The sequence below is a fragment of the Schistocerca americana genome, chromosome 1, assembly GCF_021461395.2.
Source record: "Schistocerca americana isolate TAMUIC-IGC-003095 chromosome 1, iqSchAmer2.1, whole genome shotgun sequence".
Lineage (NCBI taxonomy): Eukaryota > Metazoa > Arthropoda > Insecta > Orthoptera > Acrididae > Schistocerca > Schistocerca americana.
Genome location: NC_060119.1, coordinates 862,030,826 through 862,055,534, shown reverse-complemented (window position 1 = coordinate 862,055,534; position 24,709 = coordinate 862,030,826). Strand labels below are relative to the sequence as shown.

At 38.5% G+C, this 24,709-nt stretch overlaps 1 protein-coding gene and 1 long non-coding RNA gene across 3 annotated transcripts; one reads left to right on the top strand and one right to left on the bottom strand.

Annotated features, from left to right (window-relative positions):
• Positions 1–543: 543 nt before the first annotated feature.
• On the bottom strand, positions 544–4,549 carry LOC124613772 (charged multivesicular body protein 6-A). Of its 2 annotated transcripts, none has more exons than XM_047142492.1 (2): positions 3,717–4,549; positions 544–2,660 (listed from the first exon to the last, which is right to left on the bottom strand). In XM_047142492.1, the coding sequence occupies exons 1-2, from the start codon at positions 4,320–4,322 to the stop codon at positions 2,628–2,630; spliced, it is 639 nt and encodes a 212-aa protein (XP_046998448.1). In that variant the 5' UTR covers positions 4,323–4,549; the 3' UTR covers positions 544–2,627. The 2 variants fall into 2 exon arrangements, with proteins under 2 accessions (XP_046998448.1, XP_046998456.1); XM_047142500.1 differs by having other exon boundaries at positions 547–2,660; positions 3,684–4,547.
• Positions 4,550–21,823: 17,274 nt separating this feature from the next.
• On the top strand, positions 21,824–24,487 carry LOC124547024. Its single transcript, XR_006967689.1, has 3 exons — positions 21,824–22,023; positions 22,268–22,377; positions 24,167–24,487. It is a non-coding gene; the product is annotated as an uncharacterized LOC124547024 (long non-coding RNA).
• Positions 24,488–24,709: the final 222 nt, after the last annotated feature.

The window sequence follows — 24,709 nt, the reverse complement described above, 5'->3', positions numbered from 1 at the left end:
CAGTATATTTTCATAAATGTAAATTGATGTTGGATTTTTTGATTGCTTCTTTATGTTTTTGTAGCTGCTGCTGGATAGATTCATCTCAGTGGCTAAATAATCCACTGTAACATTTGGGCATACATTTAGTGATGAGCTAGCAACTTACGTTAAATATACATAATGACATTAACTATATTATTGATCACACTTACTCACCGAACAGTAACATCAAATATTCATACTAAAACTTAAATCTGCAAACAAATAAATAGCATTTGCCTGGCAGATACGGTGAAGACAATGAAAGAACAAACAAACACATTGCACACACTATTCCTTCACAGCCATGCTAGAAGGCAGGAAAGGTACAAGACAGTGTCTCACAGGTTTCCCCATGAAAATAGTTTCAAGAAACACTTCTGAAGTCAGCTGTTCAGGCCGTAAGAATGTCATTTAAGGTGTGCAGTCATTTGATTTTTCTGTACTATTAAACAAGGAATTAACATTAGGTTTTACAAAAAAAAAATTAAAATATTACATGGTATATTTTTATTAAAAATTGAATATTTGTGTATTGTTTTTTCTATTTTACACACTGGATAAAAAGGAAGCAGTAAAATAAATAAGCAAATATCCAACAAGTGGAAAAATTCTGAATAAATTACATTTGCTGTTATTAAGTAGTAATAATGATGCAGAATGAAATTTTTAAATTTGCCTGCTTGTACATTTTAAGACACTTTTCACTATCAAATAGACATACAAAAATAATGTTGATCTCTTATTTGTCTAAGCTGCAATAAACTCTTCAAACTAATACAACCTTTGGCTAACAGAGTTAAAATAGTATTTTATCCTTATTCACAAATGGCTTCAAACAAGCATTGTAGGAAAGGTCTGGGAGAATGGAAACACTTTTGGATTAAATGAGACCACTCACTAAAAAGCAGAGATGTTGACAGTCACGACAAAAAGAATTAGTACTTGCTAGCCCCCCCAGCCCCCCAACACACACACACACACACACACACACACACACACACACAGACAGACACAGAGAGAGAGAGAGAGAGAGAGAGAGAGAGAGAGAGAGAGAGAGAGAGAGAGAGAGAGAGAGAGAAATAGGTTGTGGGAGGGGTAGGTAGAGACAGACCAGAGGCAGGAGAGGGATCTGAAGTGGGATGCTAGCAGATCGGACAGAGGCAGCTAGTTCGATTTTGCTGGCAAGAAATGAGAGAGAGGGTGTGGGTGGTGGCAAGTACACAGGCTGGGCTTGTGTTGCGCAGCTGTCAGAGACAATGGGGAGCAGTGCATGTTGAAAGTGACATGAACTGGGAGTGAGTGACCGGACAGAGAAAGGGCAAACTGTTGGGTAGGGGGTGTGGGAACTGAACCTTAACCTTCACCAGGGCTTTCAGTATCACTCATCATGACCGAAAATGAAGAATGTCGTACCCAACATCCTTCCCACCCTAAAATGCTGTTCCATTACCCTAATGCATACTATGCCACTTTCACTGTGCAGGACCCGCCTAATCAACCCACCCAGCACCTCCCACTCCAGCCTGTCAGTTTTCTCCTGCCACATGAGAGAGAACTCTGTTGAAAACACTGCACAGCTTTTAATGTCAATATGACTACCAATTAGTCATCTATGACGACGAATGGCCCCCATCAAACTGGTCCCAAGAACAAAGTTTACCACTCGGTGGCACAAAATGCAGCTGAAACAAAATGCTCATGACTGCTTCATAACCCGGGCCATGGAGGATCTTTCTCTGAACTTAGGAGTTTTCTTTACAACACAGCTTTCACTCCCATAATCATTCTGACCTCTATCTCTGGTAACCCACTACCGCTGTGATCTCCACCCAATAGTTTTCCCTTCCTCCGTCCTGTCACCCCCTCCCAATTTATGTCCCCATGTCATCCCAGCGTGCGCCACTACCCACCGGCTCCAACAACAATGCGCTGCATGCCTTGTATGTACATACGCCAATCCTTGCTCCCACATTTCTTGTTAGCTAATCAGCTGTCTCCCTCTCAGCTGCTAGCCTCCCACACCCCATCCTCTCCCTGCCTCCAGCCTCCCTCTACCCACCCTACCTGACACTACTCCCATTCCAAAAGCCATCAAGTTTTTGTTCCTTTTGTGTGTACCAACAACCAACACTTCTGCTTTTCAGTGAGTGGTCTCTAATCCAAAAGTATTTACACTGGTTTAAATAAATGTAGTAACCAGAGGCCTTCACAATAATGTGTCACAGAGGCACTTTGTGATGAATAAAATATTTTTATGCCAACAATGCTGCAGTTTGAGTATTACAGTATTAAAAGTTTGAGAAGCATCCAGCATACATAGGGGGAAAAATGGATGAGAAAGCAGCAATAACATTCAACAAATTGACACAGGCCATTATTATAGAAACCTACATTATCACCTTACATTATTATCACAGCACATGCCAGAATAAACTCTGGAAAAAAACAAGTGGCACTATATGTGCTAGGCCTATACACACTTTAAGATGAAGCTATGGACAACCGTACGACAAAACTCTTGTCTGTCGCATTAACTTTACTATTCTCTTCCAATAGAACAGAAATACGTATAAAAGTTCACGAGTAACATAACGAAAATCTTGTTAATCACACCGGTCTTGCAGTCGTTGCACACTCTGGAACAAAGAGAGAAAATAGATCAGCATTATGATACTGGAAAGGAAAATTATCGCTCTAATTACAAAGGTGAAAACAATGCCCAGTATTTATATTAAGGAGGTGCACAATTCTGACTTGTCTACTGGTGACAAGTAGGAAATAATATTACCCGCTTTTGTAGGTAAATACTGTTCAATGAATAAAAGAAGACCTGAAGCCTATGAGTTTTGTTCCTTACTATAATCATTTCCATTTTTCTTAACTGAATTTTATACTATACTAATGCACTAAATATTACAAATCTGAACTAACATACACCACTCAACTGCACTGATCAATAAAGAATTTTGAGTGATGAAACATTGACGGCACTTATTCTATATTCCAGCCCCCACTGTAGCTAATATCTGCTTCGAGGAACTGAGCAAAAGTAAAATTGACAACGACTTCAAAACGCTTCTCCCGTCAGCTAATTCAATAGGCTAGCTGAATTAGATACATGTGGTAACTAATAACATTACTTGCCACTGTCAGTACTGCGTATAATATAAGAAGCTTATTGGAACGTGACAATATATAAATGATGCTAAACAAGATTTAGGGTCTTCCACATATGTTACGAAAGTGATCCAGTTCCTAGTCTACAAAGCCCGGGTCGACAGAAGCGTCCGATCCAACGCGTCAGCTTTGACCCGTGACGTAAGGGTGTTGTGTGTGACGTCATGACGGCGCGCAGACGAGCTGTATAGTGACGGTTTTTGCGAAACACACATTATAACGCTACTTCTCAAATTAACTACATCGTAAAGTAATGCTGCTGTAATGTATTCTAAATAAAACAACTTAAGACTTTTAGACGCCTCTAGTTTTATATTGCCTACAACAAATCGCCGTCAAAACTTTGATGACTTATCGAATCTGTAGCTAAAGAATCATCATACAATGATAAAGTTACAAATCATTTGTTCCACTTATATACTAACTATTAACAAACTCCACTTAACAGAAAATAATTCTACAGTACAATAAATTTTACTAACTTCATGATATTACTGTGCGACTTCGATGGCTACCTTCTGGGCTCTTGCTTTCTCCTTCCTTCTTTCTACTTCATCTGTAGGAACCTCAGGTAATTCTAGCTCTTCATCCTCGGCTTCGGGTACATCTGGAAGAGCTTCCTTTATTATTTCTTCTAGTTCTGCTTCTACAGACTCTTCGTCGTCAGCGGACAATGCGCCACTCAACAGTTCGTCAATCTCTCGCTGCTTTTCGACCCCTTCACGAGTTTCTTCAAGAATTCGTTCAACCTCATCAACGCTGATAACGTCGTGTACTTTTTTCAGCGCCTCGTTGCCGGCTCTAAGTCCATCTAATACCTGTATCTCTATCTGTGCGAACTCCAAATCATGGACAAGCCTCTGAAGGTTTTCCAATTGCCCGTCTGTTTTTTCGAGAAGCTGTTCTTGAAACTTTTTCTTCCGTAATATGAGCTTAGCACGTTCCTTTTTACCGTCTTGCAATAGTTTCCGTGCAAGTAGTCTATCTTTCTCCAACATAGACTCTACTCTCTTCTGATACTGTTTCAGTTTATCTCGTTGTTGTTTTAACTGCAATATAGCTTTGTCCTGCTCCGTTACCCGACTCACATGTTTTTTACTTTTACCAAACAAAGCACCCATTATTTACGTTCACTTTTTCACCAGAACTACAACGCAATCACTTTTAAATATACTATAGATCATGATATGCACAGTTCTTGACAACAGAAAAAAAAATGTAGCTACGTGTCTGATACTCATACACCCACGTAAGTTCTTCCTTACACATCTGACTTTAATCAGATGGTCAGAACATCTATTACTCTCCTCGGTCCTGTACGTCACACTACTCTCGCCTAAGAGTATTATCTCTTACGGCTGTAAAGATATCACAGTAGACCGATTAGAGAGGTTTCCATAGGCATGAATCTGTAGGGGGACCAAACCGGGGAATATGAAGTATTTTTAATATTTTGGACGACGAAAAGCGGCTTTTAAGTAGCCATAGTATAGTTCCAGCCCTGTTGAGAACCTGCATAAGGAATGCTGTATGGTGAAAAAAGATCATGGCTACACCTGAACAGTCATTAGCTTCCAGCAAAACAAAAAAAACTTCCGTAAACATTACAACTTGACAGCTGAAAAGCTTGAAAGTGTTTACTCTGAGCTTAGATATAACGTAATGGATAATGCTACATGGCCCAAAAATACTGTGATCTATCGTTCTATCGTTTTTTTATTCCAGTGAAATAATCTTTTCTGTGACAAACAGAAAGAAGAATTAAGTGTATACGGATCACAAACCGCTCAGAAAGTTACTCCCATAATCGCAAGCAGTGCCTGTGTCTTAGAACTAAGTGTGTTATCACTCTTTATAGAAGTGAAGCCAATTTTACTGCGTCTGTGTAAACATTGGTTATCAGAACAAACATCAACATGAATGGCGTCTTCGAACAGGATGCCTCGTCACGTGAGACCAACTTCCGGTCAGTAAACGTCAAAACAGCCAAGTGCGTACTGTCGGGAGACACTCCCGAAACCAGAGTCTAACATTATATTAGACTGTGGGGAAACTAAAGAGACATATATGTCGGCAACATATAATGGAAAATCTTTGATGTGAGAATGCAGGGACAGCTACACACTAACATGTCACGTTTAAAAAACCTTTTTATTTGCCCCATTTGTATGGGTTCCCGAAACCTGATTTCGTAAACCGATTTCCCAACACCCCTTCTGAGTGATAATGTAAACACTTCGAAACCGATTCTGCAAATGAGCTTCTACTTACCAGTTTTCCAATGCTGCAATCAGTTTTCGCTTGCATGTAAACAGAACCGTTTTTAAACGTACTTTGTCACGTTTCGTCTTGTTTTCAAAAATTTTCGTTTAATATGCACGGAGACACTTTTTGCACAGTGAAGGATAAAAAAAAATAGACTGAACCTGTTTATATCTCCTCCAATTGAAGAGAAATAGCGATTTGACTGACTAAATCTTAAACAATAAAAGCTGTTTCCCAGGTGTCATATTTAACTGAGGTAACAAATCCACTTCATACCTTAAGTAAACACGACAGCGTAAAACGGTTTCCGAAATTCGGTTTTCGTCTTTCGGAAGCGATATATATCGAACGCAGGACTGTCGCGGAGCAGGATCCCGATTTTGTACAGGCGTCTAAAGCTAGCGAAATGAGGGATGCTCAACTACCGGACCTACCGATAGATGGCTGTAGCGCGTGCCGGCAAGAGAACGTTGAGTGTCAGACTGTCCGCCATATCTGAATTTGGCAAAAAACAAAGTATCAAAACACGGATGAAAATGTTTTTCGTTCTGCGCCCTCATAAGTATTTTATATTGGATGTTCTAGATATCTACACATCAACATAATGAAGTGTTTCTAATCTAGCGAGAAAAAACGGTGACAGTTCTGCTATGAAATTCCTAAATTCGAGTGTGTTTTGACAGTTTGACAAGCTGATCTATAAATTGTTTACTATTTTATGAGTGCTTTACTTATTTGCGCGTTTTAAAACACTATTTAAGATTCAATGGTGGTCAACAAATTACCTTACTTGCCGAAGCTGGTATAATTCGGAAAATCAAGTGTGGACAACAGTGAAGACGTCTCTTGAAAAAAAGTTGACATCGTTTGCTTAGGGGTATCTTTACTGACAACAGAAATTACAACTGAACTATTAAAGTATTACTTACGTATAAACGGAAAAAATCGTTATTTTTTCTTTATCTGAAGTGATGCATTACCGATCTGCATATATGCTGACACTGTAATTGCAACATGCACTTACGAATTTGGCTCTCTGTTTGATCAGTAATTTAAATGCCATGATTTTATTAACGCCTGTACATGACACGGTGTATTTAAACTGAGTGATATGGTAGAAGCACCAGTTTTTAACAGTACTTCAGTCTTTGATACGAGACAAGAAATACATTTAAATGAGACAAACACAAAGCCCAATGTTAAGGCTCCTCGTAAATGCATGACTTGTATCATTTGGAAGTTAAGTCTAGTAATAATATTATATTGGACTGATCCATGATGATCTAGGAAGTGAAGGAACTTGTTGAAAATAACCTCGATCACAGCTGTTAATTTTAAGGTTGGGGTGTCTTAAAACTGTAATTTTCCAGTCTGACACCCAAACAATTTTAAAATTGAATTCAAAACATGTCAGTGAGCAAAATTAATTACACTTTGAATTACAACCATAGAATTCTATTTCTGTGAATCTTGGTTCCAGTCTTTGACATGGTGTCAATCACTGGAATGACTAGTTGTCAGTATACGGCCCAAGCCAAAAACAAACCTGAAAGTGAAAGCTACAGAAGCTGGCCAGACGGGCACCCCAATGGCTGCTACAATCTGTGTGAGACAAGGGTGACATTATATTGCAAATTTAGTGTAAAAAGTTCCATATTGTCTGAATTTGTTCTATACTGACAGGACATTCTAGTCCAGTCGATTTTCGTACCTGCAAAAGTACACTAGCCACTACCAGTGGCACAAAGGTAGTGCCACATTACAAACAACAGAAGTATTGGTGGACAATGTACAGTAAATAATATGTAATAACCTGAGAAATTCAAAATTGGTTTGAAGAAATAGAACAGTATTTGGATAGAGAGTAACATTTTGAAAATAACAAATGATGCAAGTAGAGTTTTCAGTTTTTATGAAGCTCGCTTACTTTCTCCCCCCCCCCCCCCCTCTCCCTTTTCGATTATCAAGGGAAAAATGTGATAACATAAAAGTGCAAGAAAGTTGTGTACAATGTTGGAAATGATGAAAAAGAAAATCTCACTATGCTTCCTCCTCCCTGTGAAGAGTATTCCTGTAATAATAGCTAATATCATACCAAGAACATGAGGGTGTCACAGTGGAGATTTGTTTTCTGGTACAGACATCTGATACAACTATTCCACAGAAAAACGTACTTTCAATAGGTGTGGTACCAGTGCACTCCCATAGGATAACAGTATGTCCTCCAGGAATCACATTGGGTACACCACATACAGTATAAACTGTACAGCAACTACAATGCTTTGTGAGCAAGTAATAACAGTCAGTATCTTTAATTTTAACATAACTCTTGACTCCCATAATTATCTGCTTATACGTGTGCTTGTACTACAGGTTATTGGTAAAGCAAATACTAATGGAATAGGTCTTCACTCTTTTAATACTTAGCAGAAATTCTGAAAAAAGTAAATTGTTTTATTACTGTATCACCTCTATGGTGAATTAAGAGGTACTGACTGGTTTCTTTGAACATTTAATAGAAGGCTTCTTTTTTACCTGCTATTGATAAAGAACCATTCCAAGTTCTGTACAGAACAAGCTCTCTCATTTTTCATGAGGTTTGTTATTCTGTACACTAGTATTTCTTCTTCTAAATGGTAAATAATGCATTCAGACAGTGCTGGTATTAAAGGTAATTCATGAAATAAACTATATTTAAACCAGAAAATTAAAGGTTCCACATGGCACATGAAAAGTACCTTGCTACACACATGTATGCACAGATTCCAAAATGTCTGTGAAATTGAGTTACAAACTTTTTTAAATAGAAATATGAAGATCACAATACTTTGCGTCTGCAATAACTCAAACGTAAAATACTTTAGTTCCCTATGGGAAACTTTGTTCTTTACGTGACTCGTGCAACTGCTATCACTCTTAATGGAAACCAAATGGCTTATGTTAAAGTTAACTAGCAAAAAGTGTAACCATTGTTACATAATTTCTGTGAAGTAAGATTCCTTAATGTTATTTCCTTCCTTTGTCATCATAACTTGATAATTTCAGTTCCGTATGGGACATATGAACTAACAAAATGAAATGCTTTTATTACTATGACCAAACAAAATCTTTTTAACATGTAGTACACAGTTCAAATCAGCAAAAAGTGTAACCGTATAATTAAGGTAAATGTTGATGAAAATTAGGCATGTAACATGAATACTGAAATTTCCTAGATTTCCAGGTGTACCTGTAATCACTGTATTACGTACTTTGTAGTGCTAGAAAGATAATTCTATATGATTATTTGCATTCCCCCCCCCCCCCCCCTCGACACAGGAAAATATAATAGAAAGACATCCTAGCAAAATAAAGACAGGTTTTGCCTGATTCAGGCCCCCTCATTCTAGAATGGTTATAAAGTAATAAGAATGCTTATGACCAACTGGAACATTGTGTTCATTATAGGAAGTATTAAAACAAGAATTAACAGAGTAACAATTTTATTGCTCTTATGTTGCAGAGTATCCACAAACATTACTGTTTGAAACAAAGGGCCACAGCATACTCCATTAGATCACACCCATCCTGTGATTAAACTGTTTTCTTTAAGTGAAAAATTCAAGTTAACGTAATTATTGAGGGAAATATTTTCTCACACTGAAAGCCATCTGTCAAATAAGTCTCAGAACATTTTTTTTTTCATTAATTTCACACAAATCACCCGTTTTTAATGCAAGTGCATATTTTGTAACACCAAACATCTTAAAATAAGCTTATATAATAAACAATTATAATTTTTTTACAATATCTACACAGGACGTAAAGACTTAATTTTACTTCAATGTGATTCATATTTTGAAGTTCATCATTACACAACAACTCTATGGACAAAATAGTTTTAACAAATCTGTCAAAATGTCACACCCATCTGCATAGAATGTCCCGTTACATAATTTTTCCAATTTGAGCACTATACATGATTAAACAATACGAGTTTATTTAACTTCTGCCTTATACTTGATTTGTTGTTTAAAATTTTCTCAGCAGGCTTTTTTTCCACATGTTTTTAAGCGTATTCAGGAGTATAGGGATGCAATCTTACAAACAAGTTGAGTCTGATGTAAGTCCTCAATCCTAATTTCATAATGGTAATCATGACCAAGAGCAGGAAATGGGTAATCTACAAATTTATTTTTAACACAATGCAAAATCTTGGCCTGTATATATTTCTGTCGCATATCCCCAGCAATCACAAACATCTGAAACAGTTTCTGAGTATTCTACAACAGAGTACACGCAGTCACTTGTTTTAACCAGTTTTCCCTGGTTAACAAAATTTACAAATGCATTTTTATTGGCCATATTGGGAAAAGCATAGAGAGAATCACATTCTAATGCAGATTTAACTACTGGTGGCTTCAGTATGTGAAGACAGTCTTTGCATGTGATCTGCCTTGAAAGGCGCAATGACACATACCCTGCAATATAATAGAGTATGTTTTACTTGTGAAATGAGAACTTAATCTTATCAAGAAGTGCACACCACTCCTCTACTTCATTTTCTGCAGCACTTTCATCACTTTCTACTACATGCTTTCTTGCATGAAAATCATAAACAGGTGGCAAACAACACACATTAAAATTTGAGCAATTCCCATTCATTGCAGTGATATTGTTACCCAAGAGCAACTTTCTCATGGCACATTTGAACTGGTATGCATTTGGATTGTTGTTCCAACCACATCTGGACCGAATGCAGGGGAAAAAAAGCTCTATGTGGTCTTGTGACAGTTTATATGTTAGCAAATACTTCAAAGGAGATTCAACACGAAGCATACTTGTCAGAGCTATGTGCCTTACTGATTGCATATTGAAAATTATCCCAAAAGCAAAAGTATTTCTTGCATGGAGCAGCAATGGAACACCAAAGATTTTTAAGCTTTTGATATAATTTTCAGTGTGTCTGAAAATGCCAACGTGTTGACTGGGTGTTGTGTGATGTCCTTAGGTTAGTTAGGTTTAAGTAGTTCTAGGGGACTGATGACCATAGATGTTAAGTCCCATAGTGCTCAGAGCCATTTGAACCAGTTTTTTTATTTTATTTTAAATACCAAGCCAATAAGATTTGTTGTCAAGTCTCAGGGGGCTCTTATACCCTTTACCTAATGGATTTCTGGAGTTCAGAATATCAAAAATCCTATCAATATTATACAAAAATTCTACTGTTGCTTCACTTCCTTTAATATTTGGATCACTAGCCTTCCTCAAAAACACTATACTATCTGCCACACTAGAACTCAAAGTCTGTGGAGCTAATGAAACATTCATTTTTCTATTTACATAACTTATATGTTGTCCTGATAGTTTGTTGGCAAATGTCATACCTTCTTCTTGTTGTACCTTGTTCAATTGCTCAATGAAATGCCATTTAATAATGCCAGTTGGAGACTCAATAGCAGATACTTCTGCTAGAGCATTTCTGGCAAACTTAATCACATGACATGTCCAAGATACAATAAACATTGTAGCTTTTAAAATCACCCTTGGAAAAATTTAAAGTACACCCAAGTGTACGTAAAGTGCTTATATTTACCTTGCAGCCATCACATGTAACACACCAAACCCTAATGCCAGAACTATGCAGCTCTCTAAAGCGGATTTTATCAGTGTGGCCTGATTATTTGCCTGTACATCGTTGATAAAGAAATATGCAATCGGGTATATAAATTTGCCTTTAATAGAGACAAGCATGAAAACCAGAGCCTCATATGCCTCTATTACTTCTTTTGACTGAGGCACTTCCCCACCAAACTCTGAAAAACCTGTGTATTGCTTAGTTCCTTGGTCCCAAACTACTTGCTTCCTAATTGCCACACTGTCTACAATTAGACATGAATCGCTGAACTGGTCCCTTACAATTGGGTTCGAATCAACGTACTTAAAAACATCTTTTAAGAAGCCAGTTTCACAGTCGACACTTGCCACCTATTTGGAAATCAATGATTTACGGGTCAGAGGCATTAATTTTTGCAGGTATTCATATGCTGCTGGTGAATAAAAGTACACAGCCATCGCAAACATTTCCACATTTGTTGTGTATCTATTACCCTTTGACGAGAGAGAGTTGTCCACTAAATTGCACACTAATTCCACTTGTGTTCCTTTCTGATGATTGAGGAAGTTATGTAACTTCTCAGGAAGATGGCCCTTCTCCTTCAATGAACTTATGATGTTATCCATGGAAAACACTTTCTTCTCTCTTCTTCGAAGTTTTTCTCGGACACACTTCAGTTTACGTTTTAATTCGTGAACAATGTCTGAGAAAAAATTGCAAGTTTCGGTCGCCATGTCTTCCATTTCTACTGTATACCACAATCAATTACTTGAGAACCAACTGCACTCTGAAATAAAGAAATAATTTCGTTATATATGATTGAAATAACTCAAGGCTTGATGAAAAAATATTATAAGAAAACTTTGGGGGTGTGAAAACATCCTTATAATAACGTTTTCGACACAATTCGCAGCTTCTGCATTGGATAAATGGGACATGCTTTCCACGGAAGAATTCTCATTGACAACATTCTCCACGCAATCACTAGCTTCTGCAGAGGGCAAATCAAGCACGGATTCCACGACAGAACGCTAAAAACAAAAATATGGAACTGTATTACAACATTGCTTAGACCTATGTAGCCCATTTGTGTCCGTACGAAATAAATTCACAAAAGTCAAAAGCACACACATAGCAAGGAAATTAATAAGCTACCTCAAATGGAGAAGCATCGTTGTCACTCAAAATCCCAACATATCGTCGTGGCTGTTTATTTGGCGGCATCAAATGTGTCGGAAAGCCAAAAACTGACGTCTGAGACGTTTCTTCCACGTTCCAGGGCTCACTACGTAATCATCTTGTCGGAAAAGGTTTCCGCAAAGAAAACTGCAAGACGTAGGTTTAAAATCTTTCCGCGTCACGGAAGTAATCCACTTCTTCAGCAGCTCTGGGTGCTTTAGAGGAAACCTGTTCAAAAACATCGAATTAGCAAACGCACTAAGTCTGTATTGTTGTCGTACTGTATCGGTAGTCCTATTACCTGTGAAATGGTAAGTCACTAAACTCCATCGCTTGGTACAATTGAAAGCAGAACAAGAAATCACCATTTCGATAATCCGTAATTCCTTATACACCGTACAGACCGAGAGAAACTTCTTGGCAAATTCAAATATGGCGGGCAATACAGACGATAGTGATCAGCTGGTAGAGCCATCTATCGGTAGGTCCGGTAGTTGAGCATCCCTTATTTCGCTAACTTTAGACGCCTGTCGATTTTGTTTACAGCGATGACACACTGAACGGTATACTACCACAGTCTGACGTAACATAACAGTCGCGACACTTGGCCTCGATTTTGTTGCCTACCGCGCCAAGGGCGCCCCAAGCGGCCGGTAGGTTAAACTGTGAGTTTATACAATGGTTTTTACCATCGGGACCGTTTGTAGCGCAATAAATTTCAGCAACAACAAGAAGAAGACACCACAGCTGTCTTTTTTAGGTTTCCTAAGGATCCTGAGAGGTATATACCATCATATTACTAAACTCTATCGTCAGGACTCACTTGCAAACTATATAGATGTGTAAATGATGTACGTTTCGTTTTAGGGGCAGAAAATGGCTAGTTAATAGCAGACAAGAAGACCTTATGAAGAAAGACCCAGTTTACCTGTATAATAGTATTAGGTTTTGTTCGCTACATTTCGAACAAAACCAGTTCATGAACGCAGACAATAACAAACTCGTGTGGAATGCAGTACCCACACTGTTTGACATTCCAAATAAGCCACCTCAACTGACGATGAAGAGGAAACTTCCACAAAGATTTGATAGTTTTTATTGCCATTTCAAAAGTTATGAAGACAAATTTGGAAGCTTGGTTATTTGCAGTGAAAATGTTTGTTTATTTTTGAGGGATTGTGAAAATCGGATGGCTTCAGTTTTTAATGAACATTTCCACAAGAAAAACTATGGTGAATTATATGTGGACTTTCTCGCGTCCGTCGTAATTTAATATATATATTATTATTGTTATTATTATTTTTTGATTGTTTCCGACTTACGTGGTGGGCCTTAATAAAAATGATATTTAAGTTGAACAATGTAATAAACTTTTCATATTAATTTCCTCGGCTAGTCAGTTCACTTTAAAGCAAGAAATCTTTAGTTATTAATTAAAATTGCGGCCCACACACGCGCGAGAGTGTTTTTCTTACCTCCATTAACCATTGTATTGTAGTCAGAGTCCTGGCTCTGGGTCTCGGCTATGGTACTGAAAATAAGAATCTTAAAGCTAAGTATTTCTGCAACTTCGTGTGGCTGTGGAGAAAAATTGATATTATGCTAATAGCGGGCGAGTTTTCCGCTTCCGCTAATTTTTCATAAGTTAATATCGCCACGTAATGGCGTCGTTGGCTGCATCGGCCGCTGCGTTTCTTGAGCTGTGAATTACTTGAATGCAGGTTAATTCAAGGAAGGCGGACATGAAATCGGGATCACCTCTTACAAATTAAAAGTGCACAATAATATTAAATCAGTATATTATATGCTTAACTCATACAAATATGCTTACATTTGCCAGCACTCGCAAGATGTCCATCTGTCACCATAAAGACAAGTGAAGAAGTGAAGTCGACTAAAAAATTAACAAAAGAGCGTATCTTGTCGTCTCTTTGGATCATTCTGTCATAAATTATTTCTTTGCAATCTAAACCTACACAGAGAAATTATTATTTTACGGCTACATGATAAAAACTTGGCACTGGGGACGCTATATTGCCCCCCGAAATGTTTATGTCATAAAAAATGTTCGTGTTTTTTTTTGACATAAATATTTCCTCTTTCATGTCCACAGTGTCCACACGCAGATTTTTCTTTCACAGTTTACATATGTCACATCGTATGTTGTAATTACTGAGGTGTGTTGCACACAAAGTGTAATACAGATGAAGTTATCTACATAAAAATATGATATACAATTGGTTACGTATAGTCATCTACAAAAGGACATACAATACAATTACTTTCATTTTGGCTGCTTCTTTTTAGGGTTGCAACTTTTGTAGTGTTCAAAGGTATGCAATCACGAGTTAGTCCGGAATATTTGAAGTCCCAGGGGTGTCAACTGTTCGCTCCCCATTTGGCGCGGCCGTAGGGAAACCTGGGGAAAACCTCGGCGGAGCGACAGACTAACTACTTGGGTCACTTTCACTTAAATGTTTCTGGGATGTCATTGGAGTACAGCATGTGCAAATAATGTTTTGTTGCACTACGCAAAGAAATGAGGTCATTATAACAATTGATTGCGGTGTCGTTGATGATCTACGCCGCGACGTTTAGCTCGCGACGGCGTCGGTTGGTGTGTTCGGTGCTCGACGGTCGCGGCGGCTGCGGAGAGGTCAACGTCCGCTCGACGCCAGCGTGTCTCTCGCCGTCGCGGAACGTCAGAATCAGCTGATCGGCTGCACCGTTGGTGATGCGCTTCTGTCTCGCCCGAGCGTGGCGGAGTGGGATGATATTCGCCCCCTGCTCTTGTTCGCAGGAGTTAGCTCTGCTACGCATCTCCGACGTAGTACATGAAACATACACACAACCAACGTAATATTTGTTTCTCGCTGAAGATGGTTACACTAGTGGGAAAGAAGCATTTATTAGTGCGGCAGAAGTTGTTAAGTTTTCGGCAGTTTCCGAGTGTCAAGCTAGCACTGTCTTGCAGAATACATGACATGGATCTTCTCCCGTGAATGAAGTTTTGTTGCGCCACTGTTTCCATTACACGTCAGTTTTTGTCTTGATACAATTATTTATGTTTTCGCCGCACACGCAGGCACTGGTGAGTGTCCCAGTACGAGCTTAGCACAAACATTCGCCGTTTCTGCGGTCGCTGTTTTGCAACAGTCCACGCATCGCATTCCAATCTCGCATTATTGTGCTCACTGAAACTACAGTCTGTCCCAAAAATATTGACTGTGGGTTCACTTCACGTTAACAGTTCACATTTATAAGCAAATTCACAGTTTTTCGTGCGTAATATTGGCGTTTGGCGTCCTCACCGCTGTTGAACGTTCAATACTAGCACTTCACTGTCCATATCACAGTTTCACCTTCACAGTTTTTCACACTGTTTAAAGTAACTGTTTCGATTAGTTCACAAATACTAATGTATTTCATTCAGTCTGAACTGGATTTTGGCACGTGCTGGATTTTACCAGTCTCTCGCACTAATTATCTCTCTTCATTTTCCACTTAGAGTCGTACTTGCCTTCAGATTTTTTGACTATACAATTGTATTTTCGTCTCATCTGAGGTAAGTCCCCATGTCATGTCTGCCCACTCATTGCGTACTTGCCCTCCAGAGCCAGGCTCGACTTTACAAAACTTTGCCTCTCGCATTATCGTACACATTTTATAATCTAGGCCTAGCGTGCAAGTTCCTAGATTAATGTTAGATTTGTGACTTTTGTTTACACTACAAATTCGTGCAAATCTCTAACTTAGCAGATGGCAATATATTTTAACACTGCTAAGCGGTAGTCGCGTTTACTGATTTGCTTTGTACCTTGTCCACAACACATGAGGTACCTTGGGTGATGTACATCCTGCACTCATATTGTTAAGTAAATTATGCTTGAGCATATTTCAAGATCGATATAGACATAAATACATGGAACAACATATACACTATAATATTGAATTTCATAAGTTGCGTTACTACTACAGTTCAAAAATATTCATGACACACTAATGAAAAATTCTGTCATCATTGCATGCTATTGAATTTTCTTTAATATTTTTTTTAGCATTTTTCAACATGAAATTTTTAAAATATTCTTAAATCTACGTTCATTTTTTTTCAAAATGCAATTGTTTAAAAATACTATTATTCCTTAACATCGACAAAATTGAATCGCACTAATCTTATGCGCCTCATTGTCTTTAAATGTTACACTAAAATCTTAACATTTACACACAGAAAAAAAATACACTATGAACTTAACCTACTACACACAAATGTAAACGTTGCTCTACTGAGCAAACATCTTTGTAAGTATTTTTCTTGTTTCCTTCATAACTGCCTCCTTCTTTGACCACGGGATGGTGTAGTTTGCGTGACAGAAAGTATCGTGAGGTACCTCTTCGATGTTATAGGTGTAGCCCTCGATAACACTGGGTTTTTCCGAAAACACATTCTCATAATCTGTAAGTAGCTGAGTCAATTCGTTTTGTTGTGCTTCAGTCAAATGTTCTCACTCCCTAACTTTCATGGCTATCAGTTTCCTTTTTTCCTCTTTATCTTCAGTAATAAATTCTTTATAATATGCTTGTCTTGTACTTAAGTCAGAATATAAATTCATTACCTGTATTCCTTCGAATCTCGACTGAAAGCTCCGGCAATATTTACCGTGCACTTCCCGTGTCCTCAACAATGGCAAAATTACACGTCTATCCTCATTCATAAGGCTTACTTCCCCGCACAAGAGGTCGATTTTTGCGTCCCTCTGGCGTAAAAATTCCATCCCCAGGATGCAAGCAACACCTAATCCCTTAACTACTAGGAACGAGCCTTTAATTGCTTCATTTCCTACCGTAAACTCGACTTGCACCTGGTGCTTTATGATATGAGATTGTGCACCTATTGCACCTGTTACACGACAATTCTTCACTGGCAATACTGGTATTCTATTATTTTGACTCAAGTACTTGTAAAAATTTGCACTCATGACATTGGTTGACGCACCGGTATCGACTATTATCTGTATTGGTGCTCCGTACATATCTGCTTGCAATATAGCCTGCACAACACTTTTGTCGGTTCGGTTACATTTCTGCGGTATGTCTACAAGTTCCTTTTCTATTTTTATTCCCTCATTGTATCTCAGCACACAAAGTTAATAGCTGTCATCCGTGAATCTGCCCTCACTACACCATCCTGCAGCCAACAACGGAGAGCGTATTGTGGCTGTCTTTAGTTTAACGGATGAGCATTAGTGGGTTGACAGTTGTCTGTCACTTCCACTAACCTCACATTGTGGTTCTGGTTGTTGTTGTTGCTACTGTTGGGTTGTCCGCCCTGCCTCCCCGATGGCGTATTTTGATACTGTGTATGGCTCTGGTTTTGCGGTGGTCGGTTGTAACTTCCTGACATGTTCTGTGATGGACCAGGGTTGGCGTTCCATTGTGGTGTTGTGTTTTGTTGCCACTGTGGTGTCGGTTCATTACTACCACGCCACTGGTTTCGGTTGTTCCGCCATTGCGGATTGCCGTTACCATTATATCCATTACTCATGCGTCCATCATGATGTCTCTTTCGATTTTGACGATTGTAACCGTTGCCATTATAACCATTGCCACTGTTTGTGCCTCGATTCTGTTGCCGGTGCTCTTCCCTATTCCCGTTATCATTTGGTACTAAGTTACTACCATTACTGTGGCTGCTATTGTAATCGGCCTTTTGTTGATTACAGCCTGCATGGTTCCACTTGTTTTCGGTTTTCATATCTTCGATCAATAAGTCAACAGAATCCACTATTTCCATGAATTGTTCTATATCGTATTCCGGCACATTGATGAAATATCTTTTAATTTCACTGGGCAACTTCATTTTTATTAATCTGATTATGTCACGATCGGACATTGGCTCGTCCCAGTACCTGGTTTTGTTTATATACTTTTCGAAATATTTGCGTAACATTCCCATCTTAGGATTGCACATTTCTGGACTGTACAACTCCTTTCGTAGTCTTTCTTGGACACTATCGGACCAGAATTTTTGCAAGAATGCACCTTCAAACTGTTGCATCGTTAGACATTTGTCAGACACGTCGGTGGCCCACAGTGCCGCGTCACCTTGAATAAAGGAGACCACAAACTGTGTTCTTTGTCTTTCCGTCCATGTCCTGGGAAACACATTCCTGAAGCTCTTAATAAATACAACAGGGTGGACATTTCGTTTTTCGCTACTGAAAGGTTGGAATGTCCTGTGTTTTATTACATTGTCCTCTTTTTTGCACGTCTGATTGCTACATTCTGGGACATTCATTACTTTGTGATGTGCGCTGCACGGTATCGCATATTGTTCGTGCTCATAATTCGCATTAGGTTGCGGTTGCGCACTCGCACCCTGCCTACCGTCAGCGTTATTATAGTAATCAGTGTGCGGAGTCAGATTCATGATCTGTCCGCCACTGTTTACATTGCTTTCCTACGCAGACAGTCTCCGCACGACCTCCTGTTGCCAATTTGGCAACTCTGCAGTCACACGGGACTTAATCTGTGTTAATTTGGCATGTAGTGCGGCAGCGCTAGCGTCAATATTTACACTCGCGGCCGCAGTCGCTTGTTCTACAGCTGTTTTTACGTCGCTTTCAATCTTTGCAGATATCTCGCGATCCTTCCATTCATTTAATTCTTTTTCTACTTTTTGAGCTTGCACTTCCAAATATGCGTCAATACTTTTCCGTGCATCTATCTCCACATTATCTATGCGGTTGGTTAAAGTCTGGACATTATCTTCAAGCCCAGCCTGCAATATCTGTAATTTTTGCATTTCGCCGGCTAAGCTTTGCACAAGATCGGATATTTCTTTGCACGCGTCCCGCATCTCGGCTAGTTCGCTTTGGATACTGTCGAGTTTTGCTTCACTGCGCTGCTCTTGCTCAATGAGCTTTTGCGTTAATTTTTTCTCCTGCTCATGCAGCATCTGAGCCAGTTTTTCGTATCTTTGTTTTTCCCTCTGTTCTGACAATCTTTCCTTTTCCCTTTCTTTCTGTTCTCTTTGTTGCTCTTGCTCATAGAGCATCTGAGCCAGTTTCTCGTCTCTTTGTTTCTCCCTCTGTTCTGCCATTCTTTCTTTTTCCCTTTCTTTCTGTTCTCTTTGTTGCTCTTGCTCATGGAGCATCTGAGCCAGTTTCTGATCTCTTTCCCTATCTCTTTCTTCTAACCTGCGCAGAAATTCTGCAAATGTGTCTGCAGTCGGTGAGCATACTGGTGCCCTGCTTAATCTAGCACTCAATTGGCCCACCTGCCCAGGCAGTGGAGTTGTTACTCTATTCCCAATCTGCTGTGGAGCGTCATTCACCGTCCACAGATCCTCGCCCCCCGCTCCGGAAATTATGTTATCCGAGGCGGTGGCTTGGGACTCGTTTACGTATTGCAAATGATCCTCACTTTCCATATTAACAGAATTTTGTTCTTCTGGTACGGATGCTTTAGGTTGTCCTATCTTACCCATACTAAATTCACTTTAAGGCACAGACGAATCTTTAACACTGATACACACATGATTAATTATCCCCTCCAAAAATAAACACAAAAATACACAAAACGAATAATTATCCCCTCCAAAAATAAACACATAAATACACAAAACACCGAAGGTATCTCATGTGCACATGGGTTAGATATTCCGCACAGAGCTACACAGGATGCTTGCACAATAGGCCTTACCTTACTTATTTTTCTTTCTCGCAATCCTTTTTCTTTTCTACACTTTTTCCTCTCCAGATCTCCTCAGGGTGTGGTTTTGTTGTTGTACATGTAAAAGAATTCATACAAGCATTAATATTTTACAACAATTAGACACATACATAATTACATTCATTACAATAGAATCATATTAATCGGGCCCCAAAGTTGTGGCGTCAATCTCGCGTCCGTCGTAATTTAATATATATATTATTATTGTTATTATTATTTTTTGATTGTTTCCGACTTACGTGGTGGGCCTTAATAAAAATGATATTTAAGTTGAACAATGTAATAAACTTTTCATATTAATTTCCTCGGCTAGTCAGTTCACTTTAAAGCAAGAAATCTTTAGTTATTAATTAAAATTGCGGCCCACACACGCGCGAGAGTGTTTTTCTTACCTCCGTTAACCATTGTATTGTAGTCAGAGTCCTGGCTCTGGGTCTCGGCTATGGTACTGAAAATAAGAATCTTAAAGCTAAGTATTTCTGCAACTTCGTGTGGCTGTGGAGAAAAATTGATATTATGCTAATAGCGGGCGAGTTTTCCGCTTCCGCTAATTTTTCATAAGTTAATATCGCCACGTAATGGCGTCGTTGGCTGCATCGGCCGCTGCGTTTCTTGAGCTGTGAATTACTTGAATGCAGGTTAATTCAAGGAAGGCGGACATGAAATCGGGATCACCTCTTACAAATTAAAAGTGCACAATAATATTAAATCAGTATATTATATGCTTAACTCATACAAATATGCTTACATTTGCCAGCACTCGCAAGATGTCCATCTGTCACCATAAAGACAAGTGAAGAAGTGAAGTCGACTAAAAAATTAACAAAAGAGCGTATCTTGTCGTCTCTTTGGATCATTCTGTCATAAATTATTTCTTTGCAATCTAAACCTACACAGAGAAATTATTATTTTACGGCTACATGATAAAAACTTGGCACTGGGGACGCTATAACTTGTTGATGGCTATCCCAAGTTTTCCTCCTGGACGTTGTGAAGAAGCTAAGCTGCTGTTGATCAAGATATTTGTTAAAGTGAGACTCGTTTACTGGCTCAAATATTGGAATCAAGACTTAGTTTCTAACAACAAGAAAGCAAATAAGAAACTGAAGAAGTTGGCTCATTTGGCTGCTGATTTCTTTGGTATGTATTTCATTCACTTCTGTTGTTAGTCACTTAATTTTCCTTGCTTCTTTCGTGTGATGACCTTATGCTGTTAGCACCTTGTTCACTGACAGTTTGTTTGAAAATTATTCAAACATTTGGTTTTTCGTGAAATGTAATCAGGTCATTATAATGTTTTCAGCATAATTTCTCAAACTATTTGGCAATTGCTTGTCCCACTTAGAATAATAAAAAGATGAAGGTCGTACTTGTGGCAACAGGCGACAATGACAAACACAGTAGGCCTACAGAATGTTAAACAAGCTGTCGATCGCTTTTGCATGTAAAGGTACATGTCAGTGCTTCTTACATGTGGAACTATGTGTTTATATTCTTTTGATATCAATGTGGTAAGCTGCAATTCTGTCCAATGTCACAAGCGTTTCTTCACGAATGTGTTGCAGCTAGCCACTCTATTAATGGTTTTTGTCCGTACTAGGGCTTATTTTAGAATCATTTTTAGATGCATATATACCTTATGATACTACAAAAACTCTTGGAGGCAAGAAAATGACTCAAATAATTCGGAAATTACGTGGGAAATGGCTGGAAACAAACATTATGCTTACGACGCACTAGACTCTAGCGCAGCGAAACACGGGAAGTGACGTAGTTCACAGAAGTTACCACATCCAGTCGAAAGCACTGAGAGTATTATTTTCGAAGACGAAATTTTTGGCGGGTAGAAAGATCTGTGGTTGTTATTGTTTGCGTCCAGGAGGTAGATGCCGCATGGAACTGTTGTAGTAACTCAGTTATAGGCTTTGTGGTATTGTGAATTCTAAGAGACAAGAAACGGAACGCAAAATTGTTGGAGAGAAAACAGGAAACGTAATATACATTCGCATTCTGGGAGGCAAACACGCTTATAAGTTAAAATGATTGTGGTTAGTATCGTATTTTCCCATAGAATATAAATGTATATGATTTATTTAATACTGTGGCGTATGTGCTCAAGCTGCACGTGTTGTGTTGTACTCATGAACCTTATAAACGGCAGATTTAGCTCCATAGCTGTGTTGTATGCAACGTAGTACTGTTGTAGTGGCTGTTGGAAGGCTTCTTCAAATGTAACTCTCGTTTAAACATGTTGAGATGTTAATTAATGGAGTTGTTGGACTTTATTTTTAGTCACTGAAGTATATAGCGATGAAACTCGCTAAAAACAGGAAGAGAAATGCAGCGAAACTGGAGATACTGTGGGAAATTTGCATTTGCAAAATAAGATGCTGAAATAGCAGGTAAGGGTTCATATGAATGTCTCGCCTGACATTCAGAACATTCTTAAATCAAATCAGTGTCTAGTAAATTCACTCTTCATTATTAATCATAAGGACCATTAGCGAGTAAATGGTTAAGGATGTAAGTGTTAGAATGGACAATTTTTAGATCTTAGCTGCGCTGCTTGGAAAGAAAATGCTGTAGGATAGATTGAATAAAAGTATTGTTTGTGGGCCAGTACAGTGAGAAAGATATCCTAAGTGCAAAGCAGGCAGTGCTGGCCTTTTTGGGTTGTGCCAAAAAGATGCGAACTCTGAACAAATGTTCCAACTGTAATTAAGTTTCGTTCTTGATAATTTAGCCCTGTTTTCTTGCCAATTGGCAGTCATTACCTCATCACTGTTTCCTACCTGAGGATAACTTGAGGTTATTCGCACAAGGTCAAGTGCTGACGCTACACCCATCAGCTTTGACCTGTAATGTCATGGTGAGCCTTGTTTTGAGTCTTTGTGTGTGTGTGTGTGTGTGTGTGTGTGTGTGTGTGTGTTTGTAGATTGTGTTGTAGTATTTGGTGGCTCTCTGTTGTGCTGTATGTTTGTCAGTGAGTAGTTTGACATGAATTGAATGTTTCATGGTGGTACTGAAAGAATTTGTGCTGGCTTTCTGGTGAGTTACTGTGAATTTGCATATTTGAGCTGATGGATTCATGTTTATGTTTGGAAATAATAGTGCCATGTGTTTCTTGTGGTCGGAGATTTAATTTCTTTTTCTTTTTTTTTTTTCCTTCTGTGGTGAAGAAGATAGATATTTATGAGTAGCTCATTGCTTGTTGCAATGGGCGAAGTTGTTTGTGTATACTGAAATTGGTGGTGGTGAAGGTTTTCATGAAATTTCTGGATTTCCTTGTTAGTCTTCAGTAATTGTTGGAATGTTATTGCTAGGTATCATGGGTACTGATGTACCATCATTGTTTAGGATACATTTCTGATAGTCATGTGAACATGGTTTGGTTTCTTGTACTGAGAACTTTGGTTTAGGTAGAGTATGTGAAAGTGTATCTAGGGCTTTGTTTGAGGTATGTGGGTGAAGTGAAATTTGCAACACCATGTTTGAGTGGTTGGTTCGTGGTATTGAGGGCTTTGTTGGAGCTATGTAGGTCAAGTGAAAATTGTGTTGAGTTTTTGGTTCTGTATGGGTTACTGGTATTGAGGTCTACGTTAGAGATATAGAGGTCATGTGTGATTTACAACACCAATAGTTTCATTTTCGTAATTTTTTTGGTTAAATTTTGAGGATTTTTTTGTGCTTTATTTTTGGGTGAATACTTGATTTGCAGTGATGTTATTATTGCCAGCGAGTGGAAATTGTGATTGTTTATTTATGTCATGCCTCATTAGTAAATGTATATATTGGAAAGGTGCTGTGAGAATGCTTAATGCCTTGAAGATGCACCCACAAAATGACAGTTGTTACATACTAGTGTCTATCTCCAGCTTATCACTGACAGTTTGATGCAATATGTGATCAGGTTAGCTGGATGTGTGCTTAAGCATTTGATACCTTATTATTTGTTCAGATGTAGAAGATTTTACTCATGGGTACTTCATTAGATGTTGATTTATATCTAATTGGTGACAGAGTGGTGTACTCTACATACAAAATTCATGTTACTAATCTGTACATACTTAATACTTTTCTAATTTGACATGTAGTGATGATATTCTACTTATGTTTGATCTTTTCTATACTGCCAGGTTCTGTCAAAAAGTGTTTCATAATTCATTTGGTATACCTTTGATTTATTTTCAGAAACACATCACAAATCCAGTACCACAGCAAAACTACAGGATTGTACAACCAAATGTTCTCTGCCACTACCCTATATTTTTTGGGATGGTTACGAAGGATAGGCCATGGCATATACCGAAGATCATTATTTTATATTTTACCATCTGTGCCAGGTTAATGTGTCTGTTAATATATCAATGTTATGGCACTGTCAATAGTAGTATCACCAATACACTTTAAGAAAATGAAAGTTTACAATCCACTGTGAAAACCCACTGTCATATAATGTTTGTTGAAGTGGATGACACTTGTATCTGTTGTGTTGGAGTTACTGTTGCAATGAATGTGATTTTTTTTTTTTTTAGTGTGGCATGTAAAAACAACTGCAGTAAAATAAATTTGTTTATTGCAAAAGGAGTTATGTCTTTTACATATGTTGTATTGTCCCATTTTATATGTGCGTTGTTCACAATCCCTGCTCCCATCCCCACCCAGAGAAAGTAATTACAGAATCGTTGCATAATGTTACATCGTGTGTGTGTGTGTGTGTGTGTGTGTGTGTGT